This window comes from Glycine max, chromosome 11 (genome assembly GCF_000004515.6).
Source record: "Glycine max cultivar Williams 82 chromosome 11, Glycine_max_v4.0, whole genome shotgun sequence".
Classification (NCBI taxonomy): Eukaryota; Viridiplantae; Streptophyta; class Magnoliopsida; order Fabales; family Fabaceae; genus Glycine; species Glycine max.
Window position 1 is genome coordinate 10,533,661 of NC_038247.2, and position 23,808 is coordinate 10,557,468.

General features: G+C 31.3%; 2 protein-coding genes and 1 long non-coding RNA gene across 3 annotated transcripts; 1 reads left to right on the plus strand and 2 right to left on the minus strand.

The window, feature by feature from the left end:
- Positions 1-752: 752 nt before the first annotated feature.
- Positions 753-5,933, minus strand: LOC100808070 (oxysterol-binding protein-related protein 3C-like). Its single transcript, NM_001254015.2, has 10 exons — positions 5,624-5,933; positions 5,076-5,157; positions 4,654-4,770; positions 4,497-4,569; positions 4,121-4,239; positions 3,753-3,874; positions 3,117-3,293; positions 2,532-2,676; positions 1,546-1,724; positions 753-1,095 (listed from the first exon to the last, which is right to left on the minus strand). Exons 1-10 carry the CDS (start codon positions 5,713-5,715, stop codon positions 849-851), a joined length of 1,353 nt encoding a protein of 450 aa, NP_001240944.1. The 5' UTR covers positions 5,716-5,933; the 3' UTR covers positions 753-848.
- Positions 5,934-8,872: 2,939 nt separating this feature from the next.
- On the plus strand, positions 8,873-11,919 carry LOC100808602 (respirasome Complex Assembly Factor 1). The gene is made up of 4 exons (XM_003537941.5): positions 8,873-9,308; positions 9,688-9,791; positions 11,173-11,302; positions 11,395-11,919. The coding sequence occupies exons 1-4, from the start codon at positions 9,198-9,200 to the stop codon at positions 11,431-11,433; spliced, it is 384 nt and encodes a 127-aa protein (XP_003537989.1). The 5' UTR covers positions 8,873-9,197; the 3' UTR covers positions 11,434-11,919.
- An 856-nt stretch (positions 11,920-12,775) lies between these two features.
- LOC100797976 (uncharacterized) lies at positions 12,776-15,752 on the minus strand. The gene is made up of 7 exons (XR_001383479.3): positions 15,397-15,752; positions 15,215-15,277; positions 15,037-15,123; positions 13,696-13,769; positions 13,445-13,543; positions 13,084-13,204; positions 12,776-12,941 (listed from the first exon to the last, which is right to left on the minus strand). It is a non-coding gene; the product is annotated as an uncharacterized lncRNA (long non-coding RNA).
- Between the last annotated feature and the right edge of the window lie 8,056 nt (positions 15,753-23,808).

A 23,808-nucleotide genomic window follows, 5' to 3' on the forward strand; every position in this document is an offset into this window, starting at 1 on the left:
CAATTCGTTTCTCATTGATAAAATAAACGCTCATCAAAACAATCTGCTCAGACGGCTAAAGGTGGGTTGGGTAATCAAATCTGTTGTTGATTAAACAATCTTTCTCTCTCATCAAACCAAAAAAGTGGCTAAAGGTATATTAATCATTGGACTAAGAGTCCCGCAAGGCACTCAGGTGATATACGTATTGGTCTCAAGCTTTCAAGTTTTAACTGAGGGTTGGGTACATGGCCTGCCACAGGCTTCATAAGTATCAAACCTGCTCATTATTTATCTTGGGATATGAAGACTCATGAGCTTTCCTGTTCTATACTCGTATGCCTATTTTAACTTTTAGAATTGCGCATCTTACCCTTTCTTTGCTTTCAAGGTCATGTATATCCAATACTTCATCAGCACATATGATTTTTCTTTATATCTGTCTTTCTATAATATCATATAACCTACCATATCTATATTTGTCTCTCTTTCTCTCCCTTGGAATCATTCAGGTGTCCATGAATAATTACTCCTGTTTATATGGTAGCTCAACTGTTTTGCACCAGGCAAATTATTGAGAGAACCCTTCAATATTTTGCATGTTTAATACTGCCTAAAAAAATTCACAAGACAGCAACGGATATATACAAGTTCAAGGTAACTCTTACGTTTTCCATCCATTCAAAACAAAAGAACATTCTGCGTGATGGAATCAAAATACTAACCTAGGCAGAAAGAGAACTGCAGATATTACAACGTACACAAGCAAACAAAACCACACACAAAAAAAAGATTTATTCTATGTATCAATAAAAAAGTTACATGAACTAGCTGTAGCATCCAAAAACCAAAAGCAAATTGAAACTAGTTCATTCCGTGACCAAATTACCATACTGCCATGGATTAAATTCAATTGATTTAACATCAACATCATCAATGCTTCCCGAGTTATCTGCAGCAGCCCGATGTTCAGTGTATTTACCATTATATTGATAGATTTCCAAATCACCCCAAGGAGTTGGTGTCACTTCTTCAGTTAAATCAAACCATCTTGGTGTGAAGCTATGCCCTTTCTCCTCTCGGCTTCTCTTTTCAGCACGCTGCCTCTCCTCCAAACTGAAAGGAAACAAAACAAAGATAAATACCCTGGGAAACAACCTAACAGCATCTCTCTGATGATTGTTGAAACTTAAGCCCATTTCTATTTGAGAGAGGGGTTAACAGAGGCAGAGAAGACTAACAAAATCTCAGTAGTATATAAAATGGTTCTAATTTCTAGTCACTGCCACTCCCTTGAGCATGAGAGAGAGAGAGAGAGAGATCATCATATCAATACAGAAGGCAACAGCATGGTCATTCAAAACCGAACCCCGACCTACTCAAGAGGAATTTCCATCCACCCCAGCAAAATTATTTAAATGGATATCATGAATAAATAAAGATGATATAGATCATGTTGAGCTGTTGTCTGTTACTCAATTTTACATTAGTATTAGTGCTTCTAAAATGCTATGCTAAATTTTTGGGCACAAGGGGACAGGAGAAACAAAAGAAAGGGTCAGTAACCTGCTCTTTTCTGCCCCAGATTTTGACAGATCGCCCATCTCGAGTGCATATCTATCTGGGCGTAGACGAGAATCTGACGCCAACAACTTTTTAGGGGCAGTGTCAAAGCTGTTTATTTTATGAGCAAAATGTGTATACTGAAATTTGTCATTCTGGGGAACATCAGCAACATGCCAAACCTGCAGAATAAAATCAGAGGAAATGACAATGATAAGGAACTTTAAGGTACTAGTGTTGTCACCAGTTAATATATCAGCAAAGTATAAGAAAAATTACTTCTTTATCCCAAGTGACATGGCAGACTATTGATTGCAATGGTTATAACTTCTAATCAATGAATTCACAAAAAACACTAAAAAATTGGATTGTAAGGGATTATGCATGTTGTCAATAGATATGTGTAAGAAACTGACAAAAGATACTTGAATATATCAGTGTCTTCTTGCATCACATCATGAAGTTTGTTCAAACTATTAGCATTTTAAAGATAAATTCAAAATCACCAGTAAAAACTCCGGATTTTTAAAAAGGAAAAGGGAACAACCATAGATTAATTAGAAAACATTATTTGCTATACTAGAAAAAAAATTAAACTAATAGAAATATTTGGAAAGTTTGTGAGTCCAATGTCACCACTTCCAGGCTTGGTAGGAGGAGGAGAAAAGAGAAAAGTTGTTCTTTTCTTCTTTTGAGGGGCTGGGGGAACATGTAGAGTTGCTGGGTCCTTCAACTCTAACCTACCAAGCATGACAAGATAGGCAATGATTTTATCTTCACATAGTACAACAACAAAGTCTCATCCCACTAGGTCAGGTCACTACATGGATAACATAATGTCACTCGGCTGCATTAAAAACCGAAGTTTCAAAGGTGCTATTTGTCATCAAACAATAAGACCAAGAAAATAACAAGATGCCTATGAAACATGAATTTTAATTGCAAATAATTCTCAAGTTCATTCTGAAGATTTTTTATTAAAACATCACCTCTTTCAATTCTGTGTTTGGAAGAGGCTCTCCTTCTGAATCACAGGGCTGATAACTCATTGACTCATTCCACTTCCCTGTCATTAATATTTTAGGCTCCTCGGAAGAATTATAAATATATCCATCCACTTCATATCGACCAGCACTACAACAGATCAGGAAATAAATAGGTCCTAATTAAAGGTTAGATATATTGACAATAGTAAGATATCTAAAAAGCTGAATGGATAAAGGGGAGAAAAATGAAGTAAAATATAGAAATCCTAAATGAAGGCAGAAACGGAAACAAAATTCAGGTCCACTCAATTATTTTCAAATAACTCAGTTTTAACAGGCACAAATTGCTAAGCAAATAGTGGTCAATCAAATCAAAGTCAGGTGAAACATGAACATTTTTATCGCCATATTACCCAGAAAATCATTTCAATTTCATTATACATTGAAGTCAAACATGTAATAGACTAATAAAATTGCTCAAATGTTGAAATCTAAATCCAATATAGAAATAGAATTATAGAACTGGTACAAACTAGTTAAAAGGTATTAATTTCTTTTTAACAAAGCAGAAACAGAAATGATACAGACCCAAACCATCCACATGGTTGAAAATATAGTACAGCTTTGTCTCCAGTTGTCAAATTTGTCATTATCATTTCCCCAGGTGAATCAATCCAAGTTCGGCCAAATATGAGGTTGTTAACCTTTGTAGGAGGTGGCACCAAATCTAAGACAACACCATCTCTCTTAAGGGTCACACGAGTTCTGCAAACATACAAGTCCTTTTTAAATAGCAAATAACAACAAAACAGGATAATTCAGATCAGAACAACTAGGATTAAATCAAGAATTGTTTTGTTGCATAACCATATAATGCACTACCATAAGATTGAATCTAATAGACTAATGCCACAGTTTATCAAGATTCTTTATGGAACCTACATTGGCAAACTCATAGGGACTAAGAAAGCATTATAATTAGCTTAGAACAAATATGCCACATATTCATCAAATACCCACCATAAATGTCTCTACCCTGCTTGAAAATACTTTAAAATCTCTTAAGATAATAGAGATGACATGAAAACTCTTTCAGTAAGAGTGTCATAGTTGAATGCAGCAACCAGAGTTGGAACTTGAAATAATACAAACAACATCAGTAACAAGAAGAATAAGACGATATAACAGAGGAAATCTACTAAACAAATGCAATATATTTGTCACCTTCCAACAGGGTAAACATCAACAGAATTTCCCAAAAACTTAGTTTTCAACTTTGAAGTCACATCATATGTAAAATGCTCATTCTCGGCATGCGCAGCACTCATTGGGGGATGATGACTCACCTGAAATTTAAAATATTTTATTTATATACACAGAGAGAGAAAAGTAACAAAACCCATATACTTTGTTGTGAGCTAAGTCCCAAGTCACCTTACAAAATAAGAAAGGAGAAGAAATTAATATTTCTTCCAAATGCTAGTATATTACACAAGAGAGAACAGAATATTTCAAAGACACGCAGAGGAGAGAAAGTGAGTAGAAATCATGCACCAGAGAGTTTCCATGAGAATCACATACTGAAAAGATACCTGTTCAGCAAGAAATGTAATTCCACCATGGTTAACCATTTCATAAGTCTCTCCAAGGATAGGATTAAAAGGCTTCCAGGTTCGTTGGTACGCAAAGTACACCGATATGGCCCATGATGCTGTGATGATTACATAAAGTACATCACTGAATAAATACGCATGCCTATAGTTACTTCAATGCAACAGGAAGATTGAAGAACAAGAACTCCAACAAGTGGAGATATTCGAGGTCAGTAAACAAATCCTTGATCAAAACTAGTTAGAATGCTTCTGGTTTGCCATTCATTCTTATCTAAAACTATATCCTCAGGATGACTTTTCAATTCGACTGGGAAAAGAGTTAAAAGAGAAAATAAAAAGGGAAAAAATAACTCACTTGCATAAACTAACTGCATGTATGGATCCTCTGATTCATCTGCTTGATCTAACAAGTAGGAGTACTCCATCAACTATTTCAAGCAATTTCAAATTCAATCAATTGACACTACAAATTCAGGTATCATCAACAATGGCAAAACTAAAAGTTAGCATACCTCAGCAATTTTCTGAATCATAGTCATTGGTTCAAATATAATAACTGGTAGTGTCACCATTGATGTTACATCCGAGCCAATATACTTCTGCATCATCTTCCAGTAACCATCTCTTTCCTTTATATACAAGAGCCAAAGGGAGAAAAAAGAGATAATAATGTTCAGAATATGAGCACGTATGAATGAGGCATATGCCAAGGAAGAGAAAAGGGAAATCATAAAAAAAAACCAAAAAATATGTCAGCATCCTTATCATTAACAGTCAATAAAACTGAAAAACAACACAAACAATTTAACTTAAGGGGGTGGTAACTTCCGAGAGCATTTTAATTGTGCAAACAAGGAGTTGGAGATAAAGTAATAATAGAAAAAGCCTGAAATTAAAAAAACTTCACAAAAAATGAACAAAATTAAATAAACACCTCCTGTTTCCATCTTCCTCTCTGAGCTTCCTCCTCCGAATCTTCTTTACCTCCCTCTGGATTTATGACTTCTACACTAAGCCTAGAAACAAAACAAAAACATATCATTAGCTTAAATTCCTCTCCAAATCATTGCAAATCTTAGTAAGGAAACTGACAGGCATTTCGGAAGCTGCTAGAATTGACTGAAATTCTTAGATTTATTAGTTATTTTATTATTCCTCCAAATAGTGTTTTTGTTCTTTCTATGAAATGTGTTTGACTAGTTGATATTTCTTTTGATTAGGAACATCAAATTTTAAGCAACATGCCATGTCTTCTCCCCATCTAATGAAACTATGAAAGTAAAGTATTATCCAGGATGATGCACACAATTGTGCAAAGCAACAATGTTTCGGTGTAAGCATTGCAATTACATGATAAAAAAGGGAACATTTTCAAACTAGGAATCCAATCATGAAACGACAGTTGAAAGTTGAAACAATTGGGCACATAGAATTTTGATTATTTGAGGTAAATTTAAGAAAGGGATTGTGAAAATGAAGTACCCGTTGACCGATCGGTTGACAGCGCTGGTGAACATGGAAGACACGGCGGCGAAAAACCCCTTACTTTCGTTCTTCTTCGAGGGGCTACCCATCTCTGTGTGTAAAGCTTAAACCCTAATTCAGAATACAATCGGATTCACAGGTCACAACCGAAGGAAATTGCAAACCTCCAACCTCGTCCAAATCAAATTCAAACTCAAACTCAAACGATTGAAGAGACAGGAGTGTGGGTTGTGTTGTGTAAAATGGAAAACAAATACTACTAGATTTGGATGAATATGGTATCTTCAGATTTAAATTATAAAATATAAGATTAGTTTAATCACACATTATTACTTGTGTTCTAATGATAATATTTTGTGTAACGATAATTTATAATTAAAATTACAATTTATAAAAAAAAATACTGAAGATTTGTCAGAATGAATGTGTATTTTTCTTTTTACTAAATTTCAAACGATAAGAAAATATTTATAAAAAAATTATAAGACAAACTTAGATGTAGTATCATGTAACATTGCCTTTAACTATTTTTAGTAATCATTTTTGTAATTAGAAGTATAGTTTGATTTCAATAACTCGTGTAATAAAAAAAGTTTAATGGTAATCAACAAAAAAATATTAATGAATATACATTAACTATAAAATAGTATGAGTGTACACACTTTGTCTTGGGTCCAATTTAGAGACACTCATCACATAACTCAATTAAAAATATATAGAATTAGATTGAATCGGTTTTAGTGATTTTTCTATCAAACTCAACTCAGTAGTAATCAAGTTAGGTTTATTGGGTTATAAAATTTAAAAATTTTAAACAATTTTTTAAAAATAATTTTCTTTAAAATGTAGAATATAATTACATAGAATATGTAAATTTGTTGCATAAATTTTTTTCAAATTTTCATTATTTTTATTTTTGTATTTTATTATAGGTTAAATTGTAATTTTAGTTTCTTTAATTTTTAATTATAACATTTGATCTCCTAACTATATAAATTGACAATTTTGATTTTCTGGTATATTATTAACTAATTATGATTAATAAAGTTATTAAATTAATTATAAATTAAATAAAAATTATTTATCATTTAAAAACTTTAATAAAAGCTTATGAATTCTAATATGGTGTTGTTGTCAATGGAGTTGCATGGGACGGTAGAGGAGAAAGAGGTGTTTATGGAAAAGAGTATGAGCACAATATTGTGAAAAATTAAACTTCATAATTTTTTTTATTAAAGTTTTTAATGATAATTAATAGTTTTTATTTAATTTATAATTAACTTTACAACTCTATTAATCAAGATTATTTGTTAATAATCTATTAAGGGGACCAAAATCGTTAATTTATAAAAATAATAGATCAAATGCTACAATTAAAATTAGGGAGACCAAAATCATAAATTTAAAAAATTAAAAAAATCAAAATTATAATTTAGTCTTTATTATATTCTTATTAATAATATTAATATTTTTTATTATATGACCGGGTCGGATTGGATTACAAGTTGACAATTTACAACCCATTATCCAATCCGAATATAATTGGATCTATATTGAGCAGGGTTGGATCATGGATTAATTCAGACTCATAAACATCCTTATAAAATATTTTTACATTATCATTCAATCACAATTCGTCATATAGTAAATTTGTTGACTTTTAGAATAATTATCTTAAAAGTTATTTGTGACTTGATGTGTTTTTTTATTAATGGAAAAGTAAAACAAAACAACAAAGAATAGTAAAGTCCGGTGTAAAACTCTTGAAGCGTCAATCAGTATAAGGTTTTTTAAGTTAGAAGGATAGAGATGAAATAACAAACTAGAAGCTTGAGTTTGGACTCAATGTTGTATTGATCCGAAACTACAAAATATGTGTGTCCAGCTAGGTGACACTCAGACACACGTTATATAAGAACACTGAAGTTAAATCCTTAATTGGCGGACTCTCAACTGATAAGTTATCTATAACCACTTACTATTTGAATAAATTACTATATTTTATCTTATGTCAAGTGCCTAATTATCTATAAACCACAATTATCTTAAAGTTATTATCTATAAGTTAATAAGTAAGGATTAGTCCTTACAAACCAGAACATGCAGCTCCCACTCAATTCTATAAGTATTAAGTTCCATCTCATTATTTTCACTCACTCATATTCTCATAAATCACATACTTATTTGTTTTGCGGGTTTTCTTTTTATTCTTTTAACAAAGATTATTCTTTTGACGTGTAAAATCTTAAAGTTCACCTTAACCACGTCCACGGTCACCTGAGACAACTCCAAATGTTGATAAATACATATCCTTTCTTAGCCAATCAACATAAGCATTTTGCTTCTCGTAGTATATGCAAAACTGAGATTATCCAATTATTTGCAAAAAGACTAATATTGGAGATCAGAGAAGCAAGTGGGTAAAAAGGAGGAACTCCCTTGGATATAAGAGTCAAAGCCACTTTAGAATCTGATTCAATAATCAGGTTGCGTAAGTTTAAACTCCAAGCAAGGTTCATTCCATGTAAAATACCATGAAGCTATGCGTTGAGGATGGTAGTAAAACCATAAAAGCCCGAATAATCATGAATCCACGAACCAAACTATCTGACCCACTGCAGAAGGCAACCACATTAACAATCCTAGGAACAACAAGTTCCGACGAAGCAGTCGCATAATAGTATAAAATTGTTGTTAATGTATAATAATATTTTTTCTCTAACAAAAATAAGTATTGAAAATAATGTTATTATTAATTATGAAAAAATTGATAAATATTTTTTCCACAAGCTAAAGTATTTTTAAAACTATGTTGCTCCTGGCATATAAAATAATTGAATAAAATATATATTAAAAATAAAAATTAAGATGACTTTTGAAAATACAAGTTTTTTTAAAACAAAGAAGCTTATTGCATTTTATTTATGCATCAAATATTATATTTCATCTAAGATAAGCGCTTCAATACACAGTAAAATATTATCAAAAGTTTGGTGAATAGCAAATCATCTTGACGCTAGCAAGCGAATGAGCGATACGAGTTAAACATATATCAGAAGTTGTTTTTTTTTTTTAAGGAAACCAGCATACAAGTTCCATAAATTATATTCTCCTGGCATTATTATTATTGATTAAACAAAAAAATTGCTCAATTGGATATATTTAAATTTAAATGTAAATTTGTACCGAAAAAAATTAAATGTAAATCAAAAACTAAATTTATGATAATAATAAGATAAATGATAAAACAAAGTGCAAGGGAACAACAGGTGACCTCATCCGTGGTTGTTGAGATTGAGAAAAATACAGAGAGGCACTGTAGATCAGATGCCAGATCGAACCACCAAGACCTGCAATTTTTAATTTTCATTCAGATTCCCTTTTCACTTTTAATTCAAAACCCTAATTTTCTTTTTTCCACCCTCCAGCGTCGCCGTTTCTCAACAAGTCTTACCCTAATCGTCAACCATTCACCAATAACGATTCAAAAACCCAAACTTTGTGTGAAGTAGTTCATTCCCCATTACTCACTCGCTTGTTTTGAATTTTATTTGTTGCTTCGTTTCCCACTATGAAAGAAGGTAAATCAGTTAAACTCAACCATCAACAACCGCACCAGAACGGTCACCTCTCGCCTTCAAAATTCGCCAAATTGTTTGATCCAGAAGCATCCTGGGACAAGGTTTGTTCTTTAAATTTCATCTTTTGTAGATCCATCCTTATTCCCAACTTGACCCCCAGACGTTTGCTGAAATTTCAGTTAAAACGAAATCATTAATTTTGGAAATGCTGAATTGAATTATTTGCCTAACTGAAACTTGGGCAAGCAAAAGAGTAGAAATGAAATAAAATAATTGTGTTACTGATATAATATGTTCTCAATTTCTTTTATACTGCATGGTTAAGAGTAAGAATCAACTTACATAGTGCAATCATGAATTGAGATTTGGTTATTAAACGTTCTTATTTTGTTTTGTTGTTCTATGCAGTAGTTACTTAATTGATCTAATCATATGCTAACAACCCATGTCTCATTTTGTCTATATGCTACCTCCTAGCAGGATCAATTGGGAGACGTATTGCATTGGATTAGACAAGTGCTCGGCCTTGCGTGTGGATTCCTTTGGGGTTCCATACCTTTGGTTGGAGGCATATGGTTTATCCTGTAAGTGTTTTTTTTTTCTCCCGGGTTAGTATGTTTATCTTATAGTTGTATTTGTATATTGACTGTAATTCATTGATCTTGTGATATTGCAATTTTGCAAATCAGATAATGGTCTTGTTTATTGCTTTTGATTGTCTACCAAATGCATAGATCTAGGAACATCTTGTCTGGATGTCCTGTGCTGGCGTTGAGATATTTTTGGTAGTCTTTGGTCACATGGCTTAGGATTAACTTTTGATTACAACATTTGTGAGACAAGGAAGTACATAGTGGAGGAGACAGTGAGTGTTATGGGAAAAGAAAGAATGGAAAGTGACCATGCAGATCTATGAGAGGGGTTTATGGGTGGAAAAGAAATGTAGAGTGATTAAACTTTAAAAGCGATTGATATTTGACATAAATTAAGCAAAAGTGGTGGATTTATAGAAAATGCTGTTCTAGTTACAAAACTAAGGAGATTGCCTGTATGCGTAAATTTTGTTGTGCTAAAGCAACATTAACTCTAGAAATAGAGAAGATGGCCTCGCCAATGTGGTAATATTTGTGAAGATCTGTTTATTGACCGTTAGAAAAACATCTAGTAATCTATAGAAATAAATCCGTTAATGAGGTTCAGGCAACAGTAATCAAGTGACCTTTTGTTGCAGAAATCAGTTTTACTTTGTACAATCATGAATTTTATATTTACTGTGAAGCCAATCAGGTCACTGATGTGTTGGCCAGACATGGTTTGAGCATTGAGAACAGTAGAATTTATTTATTTCACTCATTCTTTTATTGCTTTTCGAGTCTTAGCTGATGTAGCTTCGACCTCTTTTCCTAGAGGTTTTTAATATACTGTCCTCTCTTTGGGCTTCATCCCCTTTTACACCAAAAAACAATCACGAATTTTATAAACAGAAGAATTAATGAATTGTTAAGACTCTACTTGGTATAAATTTTCTCAGACTTGAATGGTCAGTGTCATGTTGCTTCTGTAACTTCATAGAAATTATCTTTGTCCAAATTGAGATCCTTACGAGCGTGTATTAGATTAGGATTTTAAAATATTATTTTAACATAAAAAAGTCTTATGAATTTTAAAGATTATGTAGGAATATTATAACTTATCAAATTTCTTTACAAGTCTTAATTGAACATCACAAGACTTATTTATACCATTTAAAATTTCTGATTGAATACTACAAGACTTTTTTATAAAAAAAGTCTTTTAAAATCCTTTGAAATTCTAATCTAATACAGCCTCCTTAGTTTTTTTTTTTCCTTTCTCTCGGGCTTGATTTAAATCTATCATTTTACTTTTGTGCCATTAAGAATGAAACGTGACACCACCTCTCACTAAATTTGATGTTTATTTGGTAAATGTTTTCCTGTTTTGTAGCTTTTTAGCGTTATCCACTGGAATTATATATAGTTACTATGCAGTAATACTAAAGGTTGATGAGGAAGAGTTTGGCGGTCATGGAGCCCTCCTTCAAGAGGGGCTATTTGCTTCCATAACTCTTTTCCTGGTAATTTACTATGTTGGTCATTGCTTTGTCCACTCTAGAAAATGAGGCTTTTACTGTTCTACAATCTGACTTCACTTTTGATATCTGTGCAGCTTTCCTGGATTTTAGTTTACAGTTTAGCACACTTCTGATTGGCTGGGCATTGAAGCTTCAACACAGTTGAAAGATTTACTTGATTACATTTGCCTGAATCGCAATCATCTGCTTTACTTCTATGTAAAATGTTCTGATTTTGCAATGCATGCATGAACACTACCTTCTGCATTCCATGGTAATGGCCTCTTTTAGTCAAACGTTTCCAATGACACCCCGTACTACAGCAAACTGTGTGGATTGCAGAACTGACGACAATCGAATTTCTGTTTGTTGAACCGTGAAATAAAGTTGCTTGCGGGCAAATTCTGAAGGACCATTTATCCTTGATGTTTATGTCATAAACATAGAATTCCCGAGTGGGTTCCCGCATTTTGTTGGAGTCTTAGTGTAGCTGTTAGGGGATATATATTTTATTGCGGGGGATTTTGGTTACAGCTGCTATCAACTGATTGTTTTAAGGATCCAGTGTTGTGTATTTATGCGTGATTATGGTAAAAGAAACCCGAAGATTTTCACGATCATGATTATGGTTTGTTTACTAGATAACAAATTCATTCTAGTTTGCAGATTTAGATCAAAGGGCATTTGTTGCGAAAAATGAAACATTGCAAGTAAAAAAAAAAAATCTACTCTAAAAACTAGCAAAACATCAAAATTATATAAGTTTTTAGTGTACAAAATATCGTATAGGCAGGGCGATGCAATTCCCCTGCAATTCATTTTTCCGAGCAAGCATTTGCTGTATCTATTGGGGTTTAAATTTGAACATGCACCTCTTTTAGCATAAAGTTATCACGAGCTATTGAGTTGGCTCTATTAATAAATTTAGCATCATCGACAACAGAAAAAAAGTTCAACTAACTGAAAGTTTAATTAAATAAAATTAGCATCAACGAAACTTTACAGGTCATTTTTCGTTAATGGTATTTTATTAAGGTTACTTTTGTGTTCCTTAGAACATGTGGTAACTTGGGAGTTGGATGATCCTTGTCCACTATTGCCCCTGAAATGATATGTTGCAATAAATATTTTTTCTCCATCACGTTTTTTATTTAGAAAAAAAAATTGACAATTGGCAGGAAATAAAAGTATGAGTTAAATCCAAAAATAAAATGAAAAATATAGACTAAAATTCGAATTAGCGGAAATTTTTAGAGATTGAAAATAATCTAAACAATAAATAAAAATAAATGAGGTATGATAATGGAAACGCTTTTTTTCTTTGGACTAACAATTGTGGACATCATATAAATATTTAATGGAACATAACATAGAAGAAAATCAGGATTCAGCGTTCCAAACATGGTAATGGCAGTATGGCACCGGCAATCATGGCATTAGTACACCATGCACACAAAAATAACAACAATAATAAAGTGGGAGTATAACTCTGTTTCTGACATTTCATATTTGATCACAAGTGTTTCTACAAGATACAAAAGTATAAAAAATACAGAGCTCATCTTGTATACATGATAATCGGGATTCTGCTTTACATGAGCATCAATTGTCATGAGAATTCAATACTCAGTCTTGCATAACACTGACAAACAATCAAATAAAAGAAATCAGTTGTCCATCAATCAACATATCAACTTCTTATAATAAGTATTTTAAATCGGTTTCAGGCAAAATTGTTCCAGACTAAAAATAAGAATAAGGAGCTGATGAACTCTGATCCTTACTATAACTACACAAACAAATCGGAAGAAAATTCACAGCTGTTATTGGCGTCGGGATCTGCCTTAGTGAAACAAGATAAATATGCCCATAAACCCACTGTCTACCAAATCTCGATACTGATTGCTGAAAAACAACAAAATCATGTGTCATGCAAATTGCAGTAGCATCTTTTGGTTTTGGGTGCAGTGGATGAAAAATGGAAGAGAAACAAATATTCTCTACCACGCAGTCATCAACATGCATTGCAAATTATAGCATAGCCTTCTCAATTGTCTCTAATTAAATTAGAAATAACTAACAGTTTAGTCATTTTGAACAGCCTTTTGGAAAGGTTTTTTTAAAAAAAAGTCTGTACATTGTTACCTCAACTTTTGTGCGAAATTCTAATATGCATTCACACACATGACAATCTGCTCTGTGAGGTGACTCAATATTCCTGTCCATTCTCACAAATGCAAATACCTAAACGAATATGAATCCAACTCAGTGCACATAGCAAAATTAAACCTTATGTATATGCTGTGCCTCAAAAGCTGGATAGAGATAAACATAAGTTGAGGGAGAAGATGGAAAAGAAACAAAGTGCTTATATGACAGTTATCACAATAACTGACCTCTTCTCCACAATTTGGACATGCACCTTTTAGTGCCGTCAAGTCATTCCTCCAAAGGCCATGAAGCACCTTAGCTGTGAAAATAGACAGTTAACAAAATACGGATATAGAAACACTGAAATAGTGACAATGACATCAATGATTGAATATTTTTCTAAGGTTACATAGAAAATTTTCCTATAAGGATTTCCCAATTGAACTAAAATAAGGGGGCATTTGAGATATTGTTTGAAGTACACATTTGAAGATTAAGGCATAAGATGATGAAGGGGAAAAAGCTGAAGCAACAGGGTAGCCGATGACAAAACACAGCCCAACGAAAATAAGGCTGTTCACCAAGGCCAGAAAACCTAGTCCAGATGTTTGGCTACCAAGTGATAAGCCTGAATCGAATGCATTTTGATAAGCCATTCCAATAGTGTATGATATGGGACCAACACAGGCTAAACTGCCAAATGCATGGAACATGGCCCATGTGCTTGCTAATGCAAAAATCATAGACAGATCTTCCTGCCCTACAACCACATCATTCAATATTCTAGAGAAAAAACCAAGATAAAAAGGAACACAAGGAAAGGAGCGCTGAGCATTCTAACCAGACAAACACGTAGCAACTACAGACATTCAAAAGAATATAAATATGTCATCATATCACACAATCCTAAATTCTTGAGCCACATAATGATATGTTTGAACGAGAGGAAAGAAATAGAAAGAAAGAAAACACAAATAGCAATGCATTTTCTTTGATTTAGTTGAAAGGAAAACAAAAAGAAATGTTGATTTTTAAAAACCAAAATTTAGAGCCCAGCAATCAGTTTCTCATCCAAAATCTATTAAGTTTTGAAAATTACATCCAAAACAAGTGTTTTAAAAACTAAAAAACAGAAACAGATGGAAGATGTTTTATCATTCACTTATGTTTTCTTCAAGTGCTGTTTAAGTGCTCAGAAGATAAACTTTTATAAAAAAGAAATATACTCAAGGAAGTGAGGAACAAACACTTTCAAATGTATCAAGAGACAAACAAAATTTAGAAAGCAGAACATTGTTTTTCAAAACAATAAACAAACAAGGTGTAATTTTTCTATCCTTCTATTTTCTATTCAGTTCAATTTTTCAAACTTACTTCTTCCCTTTATTTTGTTTCTGCTGTACCAACAGAGGGAAAGAGCCAAGAAGTGGAAATACATAGTCAAGCAATGCATTCTAAAAACAATTGAGGGTATCATAGGACGTAAGTGAGCAAGATACCGGTAAATTGACATAGATGTGGGATCACAACACAGGTAAGTGAGACAAGAACAAGTTAACATAGAATTACAGAGAAAATGAAATTACCTCAGCATCAGCAAATGTGGATTGCCTCCTTATACTGCACCGAGGAGACTTGACAACTGACTTTGAACCAAACCATCTCAGCCTTAACTGTTTCCATAATTAAAGGAACAATATTAGTAGTCTAAATTAGAAGCTAAGAACTAACATGATAATTACATAGTGAAGAAAGGTACCTCACCTCTACTCTATCAAACATGTCATCAACTATGAGAGGGTGACCACTATAATAAGCATCCCGTGCCTATTGCAAAATAGCATGTTAACTAAGTTGGAACTAAAGGTGTTTGTATGTGCTTGAGTATTTCTATAATAGTTTGTGTAATTCAATTTCAGAAAATGGTTGAGTTTAGTTTAGTTTACTTGTCAGTAAAGGGCTTCGAGGTTCTCATTGTTGGTGGTTTCGAGGGGGACAACGTAGATCCAGAAGGATCCCGCGGGGCGTAGGTCGGAGGTGGCGGAGACGCGGTGGCTTTCGCCGGAGATTCTGACGTGGCGGGGGGTTATGGGCAATTCCAGGACCGTCGATTGGGTCACGTGAGAGGCTCGTGCCCACGCCACAATTAGCAGGCCAAACCCATCCTCACCATATAAATCAATCTATATTTCTATTTCCCAATTGGACAATACTGCACTTTGCACTTGCTGCCTAAATATCTCACCCAAAATGGAATGGATCATTGCTTCATTGTCTTTTGCTTTAATTTTGGGTTGTTTGGACTTTGGAGTGGGTGATTTTCTCCCAAGAATTAAATCATAGTTTTAATAAGTCATGTTTCCAATGATTTTGACACGTGTCATTAACTAATTCAACACCTATAAAGACCAAGACTAATCAAAAAATAATTTGGGAACTAAAAAAAATCTCAATAGTTGGGGGACTAAAGACATGATTTGCCCTTTAAATTATTTATTTACTCTAATAGTTAAATAATATTTTTGACAATTAGTTTTCATATTTTCTTCTCAAAAACTATTTTTGATAATTATGAAAAATAAGAGTATAGATGTAGAATTTTAATATAAAATTAGTTATAGGGACACTTAGTTCATCCTAAAAGCAATATGTTATGAAAAATTGCTAAAATTATTAAAATACACCCAATTTTATTAAGTTCATCCCATCACTTCATATTTTAGCTTTACCAAGACCTTTATCAATTAATATCCTACCTCACTTACATACTAACATGAGAATTGTTAAATGCACTTTTCCCATTTGTTAAATGCACCTCTTACACATATTTTTGTGTTTTTATTTCAACATTATCCTTTTTTTTTTGGAAACTTAACTCTAAAAAATGTCAATTTTAACAATTACTAAAAGTAAGGATTGTATGGATCTATTGAGAGAGACACAAATAAGACTCCCTAAATGTCATCATCTCATAATCCACCCTTTACACTCTCATAAAGGAGTGGGGAGTGTTTGGGTTGCAACATATAATGAAGGTCGATAAAGGTGCTTAGGAACAAAGGGTTAGGGTCGATGTATAAGGCAACCGTCGTGAGTGGGTTAGGCATGACAGTTGCAACAATTCCATCGCCTACGATAAAATGGAGTGTAGGAACCTAATCTTCTCTTCGATTATGCGCATGTAAACAACAAAGAGGAACAATGGACACGATGATAGTGGTGGCAACAAAGTGGTACTCGATGGTGGTGCACTACAGGGAAGGACTTGTCAAAGATAGAATAGTAGTAGTGGGGGGAGGTGATTGTGTGGAAGTAGAAGGGTAGGGGGGAATGTAGATCTTGGCAATGAAGTTGATGATGCAAAATAAGTTAAGGATGGAGTGACACATGCGACAACAAAGGGATGTATAAGGGAACATTGACATCAAAGGTAAGTGTTTTATGATAACGTAGAGAGTGGACACTAAGCCAACAACATTTAGAGAGTATTACTTTGTGTCTTTCTTGATAGATACAACCCATATTTTTTTCTTCCAAAAAGTAAATTTCAGAAAAGTAAATTTTGACAAATATTATAACACTTCCAGAAAGTAATTTCCAAAAGTGTTAAAATTTTAACACTTTTTGAAATTTAATTTACAAAAAGTAGTAATTTTGAGAAAGGGAAAAAACAAACATAAAAAATTGCATTTAGTAAAGAAAAGAGTGCATTTATTAATTTCCCATTAACATTTGTGGCTAAAGCTGTCAAAATGGTCCAATGAGCCCAACCCAACCTGGGCCTAATGCCAAAAGGCTCGTAGGGTCAAAAAACCCATCATTAAAAGCCCACAGGGCTAGGGACAACCCATGGGCCTTAGATTTAATATTATGACATATTTTTTTAATACTCAAGTCAAAGTCAATTGAAATAAACCCCAAATGAGGTTGGTAGAAAAACAACCATGATCTAGTTCGACAAAAAATAACCTTAACCAAGGTTGACCGAAATTAACAACAAACAATGTTGGCTGAAAATAACCTCAATGGAGGTTGACAAAATACAATGAGATCGATCAAACACAAACCTAGTCAAGATTTGGTCGAGGTTGATAAAAAAGAACTATAAGTAAGGTTGACTGAAATTTTATGATAGCATTTGATTAGTAGCATGTAATTAAGATTTTGATATGCAGCTTTTTACTTAATACGATCGTAAGATCCAATAATAATAACAAAATTTTATACAACTAGATAAGATCCATTACATAGATATGTGTGAAATTGTTTGGAAACTTTTGCCAGAATGTTGGAGTTTGACTTTTTAAAAGTTAAAACTAAAAGAAATATATAATCTACATATATATGGTCCAGCCGGTAGGATAAACTACTACCATGAAGATTGACTTCAACCCAAAAAGAAAGGACACATTATTTGAGAAGCATTGTCTTCACAACATAGTATTTGTGTTTATATCTCTTAAAAACAATTGTGTTTATATAATTTTTTTAATCAGCAAAATATATATTTATATATATAATATGGAGGACACAAATGGGTGTCAAAAACCATATAGAAGAACATGTATTAGTTCCTGGAGGACACAAATGGGTGTCAAAAACCATATAGAAGAACATGTATTAGTTCCTGGACTATTCTAACAACCCATGGTTACCCAATATTAACATAGTATTTGTGTTTATATAATGAAATGAGTAGTCTGTTGAGTCTATTATAAAATCATTACTGCTGCATCTCTTTGGTGGTGATCATTCAACCACATGGTAACAGTAAAATATAACATCAAGTTATCATTGCTTCATGATTTACACATTTGTCTGCATCTCATAGTAAAGAAGTAAATTATAGTGTGGCCATGTTGACGTGCGTGAGTTTTATAGTGGATGTGGTGGGAGAAAGCTGTTCCAAACGAATTAAGAAGCCAAGCATAAAGAACTACAACAGGAAAATTTCTTTTCCGAACCGATTAAATGTTTTAAAACACCACAAGCAATATGGCATGCATTGTATATAGTATTGGTGCAATACAAAGATGTTTTCTATTTAGTACTTGAAAGTTTACAACAATACATCTTAACAAATAACTGATTTGATGGGTCAGCTGCAAATGGTTAAACTGTAGATCTAGGATGCACATGGTAGGAACGATGGGAAAGAAACAAGGTCTTTCTGGACTTGGGGCCACATATACGTTCTGAGCATTAGGAGTCTGCACAGCATGTTGATCACTTGTTTTCATTTTCGTAAGTTACAAAGATAATTCTGAAAATGACTTTTTGTGTTCTGAGTTTTGGGCCTATACAGTTTAGAAAACGTTTTTGAAGAAAGTATTTTCTAAATTAATTCAACCAAACAAAACAAAAATCTCCCTATTGCCAATTTGAAACATGTCAACTTGCAGCAACCATCCTATTTCCAAATGTGTATATGAACAGTACCTTCGTTTCTTGCCTTCACCTAATGACTGTCTAGTGTAGAAATTTCAAAAAAATAAAATAATACAGGATGCCTTAAATGTCCGAATGAAATAAAGTTGCCCTAGAGGAAATGAAGTCCATGCAAAATTCAGATTCGGATGTAGTTGACTTGCCCAAAGAAAAAAGATTCTAGAGTTAGATTGGTCAATAAAACAACTAGATGTCAAGAATGCATTATTGAATATTTCTCAGCCTGACTTTGATCTTAGGTATTGTATTTTTACACCGTCTGTGTGATCAAGATTGTTTGATCGAGACCAACTAATATTGAACAAGAGAATATTAGATCAACAACAATGGAATAATTGGGCCTGAGACCTTAGGCTCAATCACATTCCATAAATAAGAGTGATTTCTCTTATCATCCTAGATTCACGTGCATTATAGGATTCTATAACAGTTGTAGACTAGTCTTTGGCTTTGGTGCCTGGGATCCATACGTGAATATAGTATTGTTACAAATCACGTGAACGGAAAAAAATCCTTGTATGGATCAATCAGCCACCTAGAGAAGGGTATGATAAATGTACTAAATCTATGAAGATATATCAAGAGACAAGGATATTCACAAGGGCAGAGTGGTCAGAGTTGAAAGTAAAATTAAGACAATTGAAAATATGTTTTATATCTTCTCATATTTTTTCATCCCTTACATAAGCAAACAATGTACCCTAAACGGAAGAAATTAGCAAAAATGTTTAAATATAGATTTTTTATTAGAAGAATGTTTAAATATATGTAATTGAAAAATAATTATACACTAACAGTCTAAATTTTTTTACATAATCATTTAATTATAACTCACTAAATAATTTAAACAACTAGATGATGTTATAAAATTATTTTATATCATTAAAGCATAGATATTAAACTCTAGTTAAACCACAATATTCTATCACAATATAGGAACAGGACAAAAAATGTAATTTAATTATGAGTCATCCTATGAAGAGATAATTAGTGCCTAAAAAAATTATTATAAAATGTATATTTTCTTGGGTAATATATATAAGCAAAAAATAAAAATTTTACTCTTATTAAAAAAATTAGTTATATTTATTAAATTGTATGAATCTCAATTAAAAAAATATTTTGAGAATAATTAAGATTTAACACCAGAGTAGTATTTAATTATAATATTCTTTAAATTAAATATATATATATATATATATATATATATAAATTGAATTTCATACATATTTTACCTTCACCCCCGTATGCTAAGTTTCTGGATCCGTCCGTGAGAGTGGTCACGTTTTATTTCACTATTCCACAATATCCTTAAGTAGGAAACTAAAATATTCATGAATTAATATTAATAGAGAAAAGTGTTGGAGTATAAGTGTGAAAAGAAGTCTCACATTGAATCGAGATCGAAAAGTTGAGTATCATATAAGTGAGGAGAAAATCCATAAACCTGAATCTTAAGATTGTGGATTAAAATATGATGTCAAATTTTTTTATGTGGTTACTCATGATTTATTGATATAAATCTTTCGGTATTTACTCTTCTCGAATTCATTGGTGTCAAATTCCCTTATGTAGTTGTTTATAGTTCATTGATATAAATCTCCAAAACCCCCTGTATTATACCAAAGAAGAAAAAAAAATAAGATAAGAAAATCAAACATGAAAATTGATGGTGATTTTGATTGAGTGATACAGCATGTTTGGGTATATTCTCTGTCATTATCAAACTCTAGACCATTTTATTATGAAAAAAAAAAGAGTCTAGGCATTCTTTTCACCTCCTGGAAAAATACAAACATCAAGAGGAGCATGATTCCTGATGAGTGATGACACTTTCACAACTAGCAAGGCTTACAATGTGATAAACTACCAAAAGGACATCACAAGGTACCATTCTCGAAAATTTAATTCCTAGCACTAATTTTTGTGCATTGGCGGTGATGGTTGCTACGATGGTTACAATGTGGCAAACTTGCCTGAAGGTCATTATATTCCTACAGCTAGGAGAGAAGTAGGAAGAGAAGAGAAAGAAGTGAGATAAAGTGAGTGATATATGATATAAAAATATACAGAGAAAAAAAAATGAATTATGAACAAGTCATGTAAAAACTGTATGTGAGAAAACACCTAGTTAAATATCTATCATTCTATTGTAAGGAAAAAGGGAAGAGCCGAAGAGATGTAGTTGTATTTGGTGAAAGAATAAAAATAACTCAAGGATGGGAATTGCTGTGAAAATGACAAAGTGTGTTGCTTGAGTTCTGCATTCTGATATCTCTGGAGTCAATATATCCCCTTAATGCATGTTATTTCATGGGGGACTCATTGAAAATCATGGTGAGAATGCATTAATAATATTTTTAATAAAAGCTTTCAATTATTGAGGATGTATCTATTGTCACTTTAAATTGTTTATTTGCCCCTCATATTTAAGTAATTTTTAAGATATTTTAAATAAAAAATTTCTTAAATACGACAATGGACATATTAAAAATGTATTAAGGTGTATCTCAGATGAAAATGGCGAGTCAATTATTATAAATATCTCAATACTAATATTCAATATGCTCACTAGTTAACAATATGTTTTATATATTGTAATAGCATCTTACTAATTTGATGTTTATTTTAAAAAAATGTATATATAAAAAAAAACGACCTTTTAGTCTTGCATGAAAATACCCGTTTCTCATGCATCATTTCTCACGTGTAAAAATTGAGGTGAAACTAATTCCAATTAAATTACAAAAATGTGTAAAAGTACTGTGTTTTAAAAATGCTCCTAATTATGTTTCACCAGGTAAGATTACTAATTTTGTTGCCACGACCAGGTTGCACACAGTTGCCGCAGGTAGATGACCCTATAATTATGTTTATATGTTATATTTTTTTAATATTATTTTTTAAAATATTTTATATAGTTTTTGAATATTATTTTATTTAATATATTTTGTATATTTAAAAGTAGATAAATTTTTAATAATCCTATTGAATTTGATTTTTTTTTTTGTAAATGAAATAAAAAGCTAACATAATATTATTTAATATATTTTTTTATTTTAAATACTTAAATTTTGAAAAACTAAAGTTTTAAAACAAATATCAAAATATTTTGTTTTTAATATTAACTTATAATTTATAAAATAATATTATTTATTTTGTATAAAGGAATTTACTATTAAAAATATCTAATAATTTAATAATAAAAGTAGTTGTTAAATTAGAAATAACATAATACATTAATATAAATGAATAATAAAAATTAAAGAGAAATATAAAAAGTAAAAATTATAGTCATCTATTTATTTGTATGAATAATTATTATGATTACGTTAAAAAAAGATGTAATTTTTATTTAAATGTCTTAAATTTTTAAATTAAAGTGTTTTAAAATTTTAGTTTTTTAGAATTTAAGTATTTTATATTATTGATTTCATTTACAAAATAAATAAAATTCAATAAAATTATTAAAAAATTATCTAAATTTTAAATATACAAAATATATTAAATAAAACAATATTTAAAAATTGTATAAAATATTTTAAATAAAAAAAATATTAAAAATATATAAAACGTATTAAATAAAATCATATAAAAAATATATACAAGATATTAAATAAAACTAATAACATATAAAATTAAAAATATTTATTTAATAATCAAATAAATAAAATTATTTATAATTTTAAAAAAAAATTGAAAGGAAAACAAAAAAAATAAAATGTTATAAAAAATCCCAAAACAAAATACTTTAAAAATAAAAAAATATGACTTCAAAGTTAAAAAATATAAAAAAAATAAACTTACAACTTTAAAGTCCTAATAAAACATATACAACCTTAAAATAGGAGAAAAAAAATGAAACTAAAGTCCTAAAATTTTTTAGGACTTTTAACTTAAGAAATATAATATCTACGACTTACTCGATTTTTTATTATAATTTAAAATCTACTCCAAATGAAAAAAGAAAAAAAAAAGATTTACCCACATTTGATAAAAAAAGCCGAAGACATTAGTCCTGAAAAGGAACAAGAGTATCTACTTTTCCCTTTCAGACAAAGATTCAGTGGTCCCACTTCGATTTTTTTTACCAGTAATTCAGTTGTAACAGTTGTTAATTTATGTGATATATTGAAGAGCTGTTATGTTCTCATCACCTGAATTATTAGCCTTTGAGATGTTTCGTGGTGGCAGTTGTAGATATATACTTCAATTTTTTTTCTTCTTTTTTTATGTATGATATTGGGTGGTACTTCATATGTTTGAGAATAGGAATACTACAAAGAAGGAAATTGCTCCCTAATCTCAGGGTTCCCTCAAAGTGTGATGGTGTTTCCATGCCATCGGATTAGAACAAAGCTTTTGAGATATATGAAATTACGATGGATGCTTGCTTCAAAAGACTGCTTTTTTATCGAGCAAACAAGCACAATTCCCGGTCCATTTAATATAGGATTTAAGATTTTAAATTATATAATAAAATTATATTAATAAGTCGTTGATTAGAATGATAAAATTTAATATTCTTAAGTAAAATATACTTAAAAAAATCTTAGTAAAAGTAATTAATCAAATTTATTGATAAAAATTAATTGTTGATAAAATTAATAAATATTTTATATTAATAATATAATTAAAAAATAATAATAAAATATCTCAACGTTGAAAACAGGATAAGGCTTATGATGATTACATGCATGCCACTTCGGTACTTCTGTGATATGGCATAGATTCCCATTGTATATTTCTAGATATGAATTTTCTCAAATAATAAAAAAAACTAAAATATATTTTTCATTTTTATAAATATAAATTATTTAGAATATATCCTACAATTTAGTAAGTTTTTTTCTTCATAAAGTTAAAATTTGTTATTTATTAACCTAAAATTAAGTTCAAATAAATCTCAT

Coding starts and splice junctions, on each gene's coding strand:
- LOC100808070 (NM_001254015.2), bottom strand. CDS start 5,715: ATGGGTAGCCCCTCGAAGAAGAACGAAAGTAAGGGGTTTTTCGCCGCC. Junction 4,771..5,075: donor GAGGAAGATGGAAACAGGAG/GTGTTTATTTAA, acceptor TTGTATATAAAG/GAAAGAGATGGTTACTGGAA. Junction 2,677..3,116: donor CAACCATGTGGATGGTTTGG/GTCTGTATCATT, acceptor GATCTGTTGTAG/TGCTGGTCGATATGAAGTGG.
- LOC100808602 (XM_003537941.5), top strand. CDS start 9,198: ATGAAAGAAGGTAAATCAGTTAAACTCAACCATCAACAACCGCACCAG. Junction 9,309..9,687: donor CAGAAGCATCCTGGGACAAG/GTTTGTTCTTTA, acceptor ACCTCCTAGCAG/GATCAATTGGGAGACGTATT. Junction 9,792..11,172: donor GGAGGCATATGGTTTATCCT/GTAAGTGTTTTT, acceptor CCTGTTTTGTAG/CTTTTTAGCGTTATCCACTG.